General features: G+C 43.3%; 1 protein-coding gene across 2 annotated transcripts in view; it reads left to right on the forward strand.

The window, feature by feature from the left end:
* The window catches only part of NEDD9 (neural precursor cell expressed, developmentally down-regulated 9), an 89,889-nt gene that overhangs the window by 49,956 nt on the left and 28,048 nt on the right, over nt 1–11,885 (forward strand). Inside the window, exon 1 of one of the 2 annotated variants that reach the window (XM_003204746.4) lies at nt 5,252–5,345. The exons of the other annotated variant lie outside the window; for it this stretch is intronic. Within the exon in view, the coding sequence (XP_003204794.1) occupies nt 5,334–5,345 (12 nt within the window). The 5' untranslated portion in view covers nt 5,252–5,333. Of the gene's footprint in view, nt 1–5,251; nt 5,346–11,885 lie in introns of those variants that run through there. 2 annotated transcript variants of the gene reach the window in all.

An 11,885-nucleotide genomic window follows, 5' to 3' on the forward strand; every position in this document is an offset into this window, starting at 1 on the left:
AAAAAAAAAAGAACAAAAATCCCACAGGCTTTGCAATCAAAATGGAAAATGGACACAGCTGCCTAGTCAAAGGACAACTACTTGGATTATGTATAAAACTGATGGGTAATTTATAATAAGAAGGAACTGATTTTAGAGGCAGTTCTGAATTTTTGCCAGGCTGAAGTAGTGTGTATTCTGCCAGTTAGGGAGAAGGAAAACCTCCCACATTTAATACTCAGCTCTAAAGTTTCGCCCAAACTGGGTAAAGTTCACACTGGAAGCCTAGGCAAAGATCTGAGCTTTTTGATGCTAACACCACTGACTAACTGCATGAAGAGCTTAGCACGCCTAAGTTACGGGGAAATTTCTCATCTGAGGCAATTCTGGTTCTCCATTCTTTTCATATTAAACTAGCTATGATGTCTAAGCATATCTTCCTCCTGAGCAATCTCCCTGTATGATATCTATCATATGTCACGGACACAACTGTGAACTAGAGAGAACAGAAGTCTTTTGCAGCCTCCATAGTTGTGCTATTTCTCATCTTTTCTAAGAAAAACAAAAAAATGCCACTTTTGGCATCAGTAGGTTGAATGGCATGCATGCCACACGTCTGGAAGCAAGCCTGTATATTTTAACTCATGTATTAAAAACATTCAGTGCCAGAAGGGAAAATAAAGGAGCGTATTCTACCAGCACAACTGTTAAGACTGTTTTGTTTGTTTGGCAAATGAATAAGCCTTTTACGGTATCTCTGGAAGGAATAGGCCAGTGCATGCTGCATCCTGACATTCTTTTCTGTCTCCAGCCTTTCTGAAATACCTTACATTCTTCTTGCCTCCTCAACACCACCAGGGTGCTAGGAACCCACTTTGCCACTGTGCTGCAGCTTTTGTGAAGGACAGAAATTGCCTACACTGGCACCAGCTTCTACTGTCTCTCACACCCAATGGTACTGATGTTCCCAAGGCTCCTACTTGTTTTGGCTTCTCACAGTACAGGTGGCAGCTCAGCTCCAATTCCTGCCATCTTCCAGAAATTCCAGCCCATGCTGCTCAGGATGTGAATCCCTTTGGCTGACTCACATGCTCTGCTCTGCTGGGTTAGCTGCGCTGCATGGGCCTGGATGGGCTGTTTTCCTCCATCCTCATCTGCAGTCAGTACTCGGCCTTAGAGCAGAGATAAATGTCCTTTGTTTTGATTTTACATTCTCTCCTTTCCTTTCCCCAGAGTGAGATGGGTCCCTCATGCTGTTTTAATAGCGATTCCACTGTTTCCCTTTCCCATGTTCATTTCCTCCTGAGAACCTGACTGCCTGGTTCAAATAAGAAGTGGAAATTGTAGCAGTATTTATTTCCATACTTTATGTTAAACTGGAATAGATTCTGAATTTTTTTGTTCACCGGATCAGGCTGGTAGCTTAGTGATAACCCAGTGCCAGAATATCTAAACCGCAATTGCCTTCCATGATTTCTCAGGCTAACAAAGGCTGGATTCAGTTTTAAATCTTTTTGGGTGGGAGGACACCGGTGTGTTTCTTTCTGGCTGGCATTTGAAGCAAAACAGAGGGGACAGAGGGGGCTGCATTTATTCTCTTTATCTGAAGGAGTTTCAATAAGCAGGGCCTTGATGGTTGACTTACAGAGTTAAGCAAGCGATTCCTGAAGAAACACCACATAAAATGCCCTTCTTGAGAATGTGAACAGCTTTTGTGCTTTATTATAAAAAGGATGTGGGATGCCTGTAAGATTAGTTCATAAATGTTAAAGGAAATGTAGAATTATAGGCCAAGGCAAGTGAACTCATGCTGCAGTTTAAAGACAACTTAAGCAGAATGGTAGAGTCGCATTTAAAAGGTTAGTTAACATTTTTTAATTAACATGTTTTACTAACATTTTTTCTTCCACAATCTGACCTTTGCATTTAAATCTGATCATGGCACGGATCACTGTCTAACCTTGTGCCATTAGGACAGACTTCTGCTACGGTCACTTGAAAAAAACTGCTTGCTTGAAAAGATTTCCTTCATTAGTCAGAGGAAAACAGAGCAGATTTTGTTTTGATCTACTGAAATGCGAAATATTCCCTTCTTTGGATGAGAATGAAGTCTTGTTCTCATTATCTCTACCTAAGATGGGAGAGATGGCCCTTCTGTCCACACATAGAACCCAGCCCATGACAGTGGTGAATTTTTGTCAACTTTCTTTTCAGGAAACAGCAGCATTTCATCTTCTTTTCATAGATTTCTCCAAGCAAGCAAATTCCACCATCCTGTATACAAAACTGTTCTATACTGAAGAAATTCTGTCCATTGAATACTAGCTGAACCATTCTGCATAGTATTATATAGGTGATAGAATCAAGACTGATTATCAAGGCTCTCCTTGGTTCATGAAGTGCAGTGATACTATAACTAAATTAATTTTAATCCTAATCCCCTAGCCAAGTATCACAGCAAGAAGTGATGCAGATGCTGCACAACGACCAAAGGATAGCTGAGGCTTTGTGCAGGAAAAAAAAGATCACTCAGTGCTTCCAAAACACCAGGCTCACAGAGCCTTCCTGAAAAGGCTCTCTCAGCTGTGAGGGAGACACTCTGCTGTGCCTCTCTTTCCCTAGGTTGTGTCATGGGGAAAGCGGAACAAGGGAGTTTTGTTTCAGTAACCTTTCAGAGCAGGATATCTGTCTCGTGTTCATCTCCTATCAGTTGTCACAGGGTGATAGCTGGCTGATTTGTTTCAATGGCTGTTCCCCTCCCAGCCTGGCCCACAGCTCTGTTTCATGTTGTGCACTGAGGGCTGTGTGGTAAGCACTGATCTTGGCTAAGCACCCCTTTGGCTGCAGGGCCATTTCACCTGCTGACGATCCCCAGACACTTCAAATACACTCAGCTGGAAGTTTGGAGGGCACAGAGTCCTCTCCCACTCCAAACAGTGGCACAGCGAGCAATAAAGCAAGCAATAAGTGGTGTGTGAGGAGACGCTGGGTTGCCTAAATGAGCAGAGAGTAATATTAATTTGCCCTCAGCAAAAGCAAAGAAACAAAGGCCATTGATGCAGGCACAAGGCAAAGTCACAGAACCTATTTACTACTCTACTGAAATTGCAGCAGCATAAAATATGAGGCAGTGATTCAATTCATTGCTGGGCTGTGAAGCAAAAAGACACATTACATGAATTGCCCTCCTGAGAACTTCAATAGGGCCCCATCGTTATAAATCCTGGCAGCATCGTTCAAGTTGCCTCTACAACACAGACATCAGCAGAGCCAGGTCTTGGCTTCCTCACCAGCATATTTCATTGTATAACTTAGCTGATTATCCAAGGCAACCAATTTAAAACTTTCCAAGACTATGTCTGAAATACAATATTACACAGTAGAAGCATCAACCGTCAAGAAGGTCATCACAGGAAGCAAAGTGCTTGCACTAACCACAGACATGTACTTTCCACAATCATCACTTTCTATAGTAACACGCCAAGGTCAGAGGATCATATTTACAAATCTCTCTTTCAAGGTATATCTAATTCCTGATATTCCCAATAGACCAGGGAGCTCCGCCACGCTGCGAGCTCTGCTACACGTAACTAAGAGGGAGTATTTCACTTTTGGGGAAATTAAAGACCCACTCAAAGAGCAAAGAAAAGCTGTGGTTGTAAATGGAGGAGGTGAGAGAGGGAGGATGCGTGAGTCAAATGAGCAGTGGGGCTTTACCACGGAGGTGGTGTGAGATGGCAATCTTTTTTCCTCCCTGTAAAATACTAATTATGATTATAATTTATAGCTATCAGCATCAATCAGTTTTGGGATATGATGCCTAAAATTTCATTCTAGTAGCATATAATTAAAAGTTTTCAATGTGAGCTATGGAGAGCAATACACACAAAACAATAAATACAAGGGAACTACCCAGCCAGAATTTTACATTCACACATCTGTTACCTCGTATTAAAATCAGGCAGGGACACTTCAAATACATCAAAAGCAATACAAGCTAAAACAAAAGCAGGAGGCACAGCTTCTCAATTGTGCTTAGGTTTTGTAGTTTGATTGTAAGGCCCTCCAAAAAAGGGAAAATACCAATTACATGAAGAGTATCAGCACTGGTGGGATGACTGGAAAACAGACACACTCTGCATAAAAACATAGATGAAGTCAGAAATACGATTCTACTTTTCTTGCTTTTGTCTCTAATACTTACCCAGTCCTTATTAATGTGCTCGCACATCTTTTAATGCATTCATCTTCATGACAACGGTGCCAGAAAAGGAGGTTTTCACATTAAGAGATTATACAGTCTTTATTCAGGGAAGGGATTTGGGTGCCAGTCCAACACCACGCTACCACTTTGGCCATTGCATTCTCTGCCCTTCGCACAAATACCCTAGGAGAAATTTTTATCCATTTTTATACACTCAGAAGAGTGTAAACAGACAACATGAGGCCAAGGAGCCAGCAAAGCCATGGCACTGCATAGGGACTGTGGTCACGGAGCACATACTTGATGAACTATCAGGGCATGTGCAGGCAAGAAAACAGTACCGAAAAAGAAACATCAGTGAACATGTACAGTACTTATTTTATCCTAGAACGAGAGAGCGGAGAAGGAGATTACAGATAAAAGTATTGCATTCTCTAGAAGCTCTGAAGCCATTTCAGCAACAGGATCCCTCTCTAGAGGATTAGTCGCGTAAGAATTTAAGGATATCACTGTGCTATGGAATGAAGTTATGTTTGCGGTCCGGTAGTGGAAGATTATTCTATGCTGTTTGTCCTTAGGCCACTAGAAATAGTCTTGAGTCCATCTGCGACCTAGAAATGTTGGCTAAGAGCCAGCGTGGGCAAAAAGGAGAGAATTTATTTCCCAGTGGCCATCTCTAGATGACTGAAGCGGCTGAGGCCATCCGTCCTCTGGTGTCTAACTGATAATTAAACGCACGGCTCTTCTCGTGCAAAGCGAGCGCTGGACGTTTTGACTCCAGTGGGAAGAAAGACCAATTTTGAGGGATGCTTCCAGGGCACTTTGAGCCTCGCAAAGACCAGAGATCTGCCAGCGACGGGCAGAGGCTCGGGTGCCACAGGCAGAGGCCTTTTGTTCGCGCACACAGCACGAGCCGCCTCGGCTTTACGACCACAGGCGGGCAGCCCCGGCCTCACCCGCTCCGCTCGGCGCGAGAAAGACAGGAGGCAGAGGGGGGGCGCCGGCAGAGGGCGGGGCCGCCTCTCCGAGAGCGTCCAATGGGAGAGCGCTATGCAAATGAGCGGTATAGCCTGGCGGAGGGGCGGACGGCGCGGCGGGTAGAGGCGCTGGCGATGCGGCGCTGAGTGGCAGGGTGTCCCGGGGCGCAGCCATGAAGTACAAGGTGAGCGTGCGGAGAGGAGGGGGGCGCTCGGGTGGTGAGGGAACGGGCTTTGCTTTCGGCAGTGCTGGCGGCGGGAATAGGGCTGCGTGTGCGGTGACCGGGGCAGGTGGTGCTGCTTCCCTTTCTGTGAGCTGGTTATCCCCTTTTCTCGGGGTGGTCCGTTCACGAAAACGATAAAACTCCTTACTTCAAAAAAATGGGCGAATGGATAGCTTCTCCCTCTTTCCACCGCTAAATAAAAGCCGGGATTTGGACCTTTTCCTGGAGTTTTCTTCAGAAGACGCAGAAGTGGAGAGTCTCAGCCTAAAATTACGTGAAGCCGGCTGGGCAGGGTTCTGCATTAAAACGCATTAGGTTACCGTGCAGACATACCGTAATCTTGTGCGATTGGAAAAAAAAGGGGAGGGGAGGAAAAACCTTCCTTTCTCCGCCAAAAATAACTCTGGCATCAATGGAGAAGTGACGGAGGAGTGTCACACACGTTATAGACTCGGAGGTTTTGGAAGCAAAGCCTGTCTTCTGGCTGAACTTGGGCAGAGCTCGCATCCCTGCGACGCTGGATTGAAATGAGATGCAGGCACACGCGTTCTCGTAGGAGCTCTGCCGTGGGTCTCTGAGCTCAGCCCAAACTTTCCAGAGCTCTCAGACCCAAACTTGGAAAGTTTAGAAGTCGTGTTCAAAGCTGCCGGCAGCTCAGTGGTAAGAGTGACCAGGGAAAGGGGATTTGTATAAGATGCAGATAACTCATTCATTTCAAGGCTGAGCTCGAATTCCTCTCCTGCCCCTCAGACTGCTTCGGGCAGACTCCGTACCTGCTTAGGAAAGCTTTACCAGAAAGCAGCAGGCAACTGGGAGTAATAGAGCAGCGTGTTGCTGTCAGTGCAGACCTCGTGAGATGCGTTCCAGCTGTCAGTGACTGAGTGACACTTGCGTCCCAATGGCAAAATAATGGTCCTACTTAGTCATAACAACTTTCTGACTTGTCTTGTCACCATCCATCCTTCCTACGCTGTAGGATCACACTTCTTATGCAGCCCAGTGACGCTGCTGGAATAGGAATTAATAAGGTAGTGGTTTAAAATGTGCAAGTCCTCCCCGCTATGCGCTGCTTCTCTTGCCCTGTCTGGTTGGAGTGAACATTTTGGTTTGATGAAGTGATTACGTAATTCAAGACAGGGCAAAGAAAGAGCAAGCCTTACATGCAGGAAAAGTTTGGGCCTCAAAAACCTTGTCAGATAAGGGTGTTTACTTTCCCTGGGAAATGTGAAGCAGTTCCTTACCCTGCTTAAGTAGGACAAACATCTTTAGATCTACTTCTTACCCCTGGAGTAACATAAAGAAAATACCTGTTCATTCAGTCTCCCTTATTTTCTCTCTCTATTGTCTTTCTTTTTTCTATGGAAAACAACAGTCTTGTGCTTTTTATTCTACACAGAAAAGAAAGGAACAGAACATACTCATGTCCTGCCTGGGAACATGCCAGCACTTCAGAGGTGACATAGCGTCCAGGTGCGGCATTGAGTGTTCTCCAGGTGGCATTACTTTGGGAGCTGTCATTCTTCACTTTCATTGTGATAATCTATGAGATAAGGCCGTATTTACTGAACTGATTGAGGTACTTACTATAAGAGTTGGGCAGAACAGGAACTGGCTTGTGTGGGAGACCCTGAGTGCATCTCTCCAGCACTACTGTCTTTACTTTCAGTGTGACTAACCTGGGGTCATTTCTGGTCTGCAGTTCTTTTCTGCTGTTAAGTCTGTATCTTCTCTCCTTTTTCACTCAGAAATGTTTTGAAAACTTGTTCCCTCTCTTTGTTCTTTCACCCAAAGTTATTTTATTCTTCATTCCACTCTTTACACTTTTTTCTAAGAGAATACTCAAGTCCAAGTCCCCTGAAAGCCAGTGAGACATTCCTGTGGATTTCAGCAAGTTCAGAATTTAACCTTAGATGTCTGTACGCTTCTATCTTCTGCGCACTGTGTGAAATTCAATGAAGATGTGAATGTAAACCAAGGACAGATTTGACCCCAGGTTAGGACCTGTCCAGCTGTTCAAGTTAAATACTGGAGAATACAAAAGTTATTCTAAGCGAGCCATGAGAAGATAGGAACTGTTGAGCATAACAAATACATACAGGTTGGTTGTTAACATTTCTTAGTCCTACTGGACTGAAAGCTACTTTCAGAAACTAATTCCTGTAGGATGTAGCTCTACTATGGCAATACCTGAGCTCTTCCTCGTTTGATGACAGACTCCATGTACCACAAAATGCATCCCATCAAGTTCTCACAGGATGCCATTCCAGGATTCTTGAATTTCAAAGGTGGAATCCACCCCTTCTGGAACCAAACCCTGACTGTGATTCCAAGGATGAAGCAGTTACAGCTGAAACGCAACTTGTAGGAACAGAAATATCTGTGGGTGACTGTGATCCAAAAAAGTTCATGGATGAGAGAGGTTCTCTCTGTCTGGTAACACTATGTCCTATCTCTGGTATTACAAGTGTAACACAAGCAAAAGGACGGGGGCATTATCATAACAAGGCTTTTGTGGCCTGCTGGCTGTTCTCAAATGAGACAAAAAAGAGGGGGAAAGGAGGAAGGGAGATTTATCTGTTTACTGAAATTTTCAAACAGTTGGTGAAAGAGGAGAGAAAAAGAACAACTACATTCCTTACTTAACTTAAGCCAAAAGGAATGACGTAGATGTAAAGTATGAGGTCTTGATTATCTATTTTTAGATAATTTGTTGGGCAAGGAAGAAACCTAAGTAAATAGGGCTTGAAATGCCTGCCATTTGTGCTTAGGCACAGTGCTGTAATATATAGACTTGATTACAATGCTTGCATGCCAAGACAAACAAAATAGTGTCACTGGGAAGAAATACTATATTCCCAACCAGAAATGCCTGTGAAAAGCTGCTTGTAACCCTGGCAATGAAAGACTTTAAGCATTGGGCCATGTAAAGGGAAAAGAACTGCCTGTACTTTACTAACCAGTCCTCTTTGTTTTCCTTTTTTTTTTTTTTTCCCCCCTTTCCTTAGTATCTCAGCAAACACAGTGTGACAATCAAACCTAGAAGTAAATAGGAGCTATAAAACCTCAGAAAAAAAAGCATATTAGAGAAACAAACCAGCAAACTGAAAGCTGCCTTTGTTACAGTTGTGAATTTACAATGCAAGCTCCATGATTTTTCTCTCTGCTGTGTGTGTACAGAAGGTGATGGACAAAGTTGGACAGGATCAGGCCAGGTGGCATTTAGCATCAGCAGCACTAAAGAGCAGTGGCTCCTTCCTGATGGATGGAGAACCACTGTCATTTTCAGATTTCTGCTCTTCACTCCCAGTTGACTTATGGACTGCTTTATATGTCTCCAGTTTAGGGTGAGGCAGGTATTTGCATACTTGAGAGGTGTTTGGCCTAATACCTCAGAATATTTGAGAAACTCATGACAGAATTTGGACTCTTTGGGACTGCAAACATAGGATAGCAAGATGCTGTTAATTCCATTTTACAGGTGAAGATACTGAGGCTTAGAGATGTTACAGGACTTGTTTTAGAGGAAGGAGAAGAGCCATGACTAAGCATTACAGATAACAGCAGCATGCAGTTTGGGTTTTTTGAATGTTTTCTAAACTTCTGTGTTTTTATGCTAACAGCTGCTCATTAGTAAGTCTGTTTCATCAAGAACTAGTTGTCCAGTTTGTCTCTGTCCAGTAGTTCCTTGTACAGGATGGGAAGCAGAACTGCCATGTGAACAGTCTTCCTTGTATTTTTTGGTTGTTCCAAACCAATGTGACCCTAGATGTTATAAGAGGCATTGTGTGTTTTGTTTGTTTTTTTTTATCTGAGGGTTTCACTTCACTTTTAAGAGCCTACTAAAGAATGCAGTTACATTGGACTATTACTTTGCTTTGAGACACCTTGACACAACATTAATCACTCCAAACAATGCCATGCCGTCTAAAGACTTGATCAGAGGAGGCTCTGCCAAGTCAGAGAGCAGGAGAACTGCCTACTGGTAAGGTGTCATGGAAACATTTTCTGCTAAGGAAAAGAAAAAATCAAGTGCAGAAGGAAAGTTTTGCAGCCCTTCAAAGCCAACAGCCACCACTTTGCACTATGCAGGCTTGCGTTTGGAGAAGTCAAGAAGTTTTACTGTGACCTCATTGTTAACAGCTGGACCACAGTTCCTAGCCCTGTGTACAGCATCACCTTTGGAATCTCATAATCTTTAGCACGGTAACAGTCAGGGTTAGAAGAGATTGTACTTGTACTGATATCTTATCACTGAACATTGAACCTCCTACGTGTGGTGTCTCAGGAAAAGTTTATTTGGTTGTAAAGCAACAGGCACTAGGCAATTCAACATTACAAATACCAGAGTCATTGCATTAGGGTCAGGTGTGACAAGTGACCTGAATAAAAATTGAAATGAGGAAATTCTGACTCGCACACAACCTCTGCACTCCACTACTGGAATGGGTTGTACCTGTTTGGCTTCTTTGGCCAACTCAGGAAAGTTAAGAAACAAGGATCCTCTTGGTGAACTATCTGCCTGTATAGAGTAGAAGAACGTGATGGAGGCATGGGTTTTCATTGCCATTACTAAAGATATTAGGTGAACTTCTGGAGAGACGATCTATCTTTCTAAGAGCCCACATTCAGTTATATTAGGAATTATAAATTTGAAAGCCATTTATAAGATGCTTCTGGATGTAATACAAGCTCTCTGAATACCCACGAAAGCAGTCAATATTCATCTGTTACAACAGTACTCTGTCTGCCAAAGTATGCTTTTCTAGTAGGTCTGCAGCAGGATTAATCAGACAGCCCTCTGGGACCGTACTGCCAAATAAATACTGCTGAACACACGCCATAAATATTTGTAAGTAAAGCTGCTTTTAAAGGTACTCCTTGCTGCCTGTAAATGGCTGCAGCTCTCAGTATCAGAGAAGCTGGGTCTCTTTACAGCAGTAAAGAGTGCAGCCCTTGCGTTTTGCTGCCTATCGCAGGCTACTCTTGGCAAGTGACCTTTTACTTTTGCCTATTGGTCTAGACATTACAGTAGTGGAAACTGTCTTAATTTTAAGGAGCTCATTTTTCCACAGCAGATTTGGACATAGCTTGTGTTTGACAAGAAACAGAACTGCTAAAGCTATAGTTTGCAGTCCTAGGAACTCGAGTGCGTAGCATGACAAAAACTGTACATCTTTTTTTCCTCTATAGGGATGAAGTCTATTCCTGCCTTTCTATTTTTATATTTGTTCTAAAGGTGCTACATTGGCAGTCAGAGTGGATTATGTTGCCTGGAAAAGGAAAAATAATAAGAACAGGTTTAACTCTACAGAAATGCAGTCAACATATCAGAAGCCCTTTCTTAAACAGGACTTGCTTACACCAGAGCTGAAGAATTCAGCAGATGAAATAATGTGAATCATTTGATCACAACTAATCTCAAAAAACGCTGAGCCATCTTAGGACTGGATTTCAGTTCCTCCAGTCTGGCTTCCTTGAAGGCAGTGGGAAGAAAGCATAGATCATGAAAATTCTGTGATTCTCTTCAAGGATTTATTTATTTTTTTAAATTCAAAGAGTTAAGTGCAAAGCTTCTAGAAGTGTACAGTACCTGCTTAGCATGCAGTTTGCAGTAGTAGGTTCATGAATGCCCTTGTCCTAGGGACTTTACATTCAGATAAAAGTTGATTTATTACCCTAAGCATTTTATTATTATAGAAAGGCCTTGTTTACAAGCTTATATGGCCTCATTTTTTTTCCTCCTTTCTTATCCTTCTTCCTCTCATTTGCAGCCCTTAAATCACATGAACCATTCTCTCATACAGTTGAGAACATACATGAAGTTTTATTTCAGTTTGAGAATAAGCATGGTAACTATTACTAGCCAAAACACACTCCCTTGCTTTCATCTCTAGGGAATTGCTTCCCTAGAAAACGTCAGCTTGCCAAAAATTGAGCTGTGCTGGGATGCTTGTTGGCTTTTAGCAAGTGGCCCAGTGAAGACCAGGTGGGACCTGTGCCTCATCTGCCAGCCAGGCCCTCCTGCCCTCCCAGCGTGTGACCAGAAGTCAGCTTTGCCTTCCTGTCCCCTTGCTGTGCTGCTGGTAGCCTGGACTCTCAGGGCATCACCACCTTGGTGATGTACTGACCTTGGTGGGTAAAGTTACAGGGAAGGCTGGCTTTCCCTTCTGTGGAGAACTTTAGGAGAAAGATGGGAGAAACACATCCTGGTTCAGTTTTAGAGCTAAAACCAATAAATCATAGTTTCCAAAGTCAAAGACATCAGACGAAAGTCTGCAAGAGTACTGAAGTCTTACTGCTACACAGTTGTGGTTTCTCAAGAGTTGAGCTGTGATTGTTTCCCCAAGGCACTGTCAATGGAAGGGTTAAACTTGGGAGCAGGGGGTTCTTTTAAGGAGAATTTGTCTGGGAGAAGGCTGCTCACCAATGCCAGAAAATGTAAAACTGAGAACTCAAAACACACGTTTTTGCATTCTTTCTTTCTCTCCTTTTTTTTTTTCC

The sequence above is a fragment of the Meleagris gallopavo genome, chromosome 3 (assembly GCF_000146605.3).
Source record: "Meleagris gallopavo isolate NT-WF06-2002-E0010 breed Aviagen turkey brand Nicholas breeding stock chromosome 3, Turkey_5.1, whole genome shotgun sequence".
Lineage (NCBI taxonomy): Eukaryota > Metazoa > Chordata > Aves > Galliformes > Phasianidae > Meleagris > Meleagris gallopavo.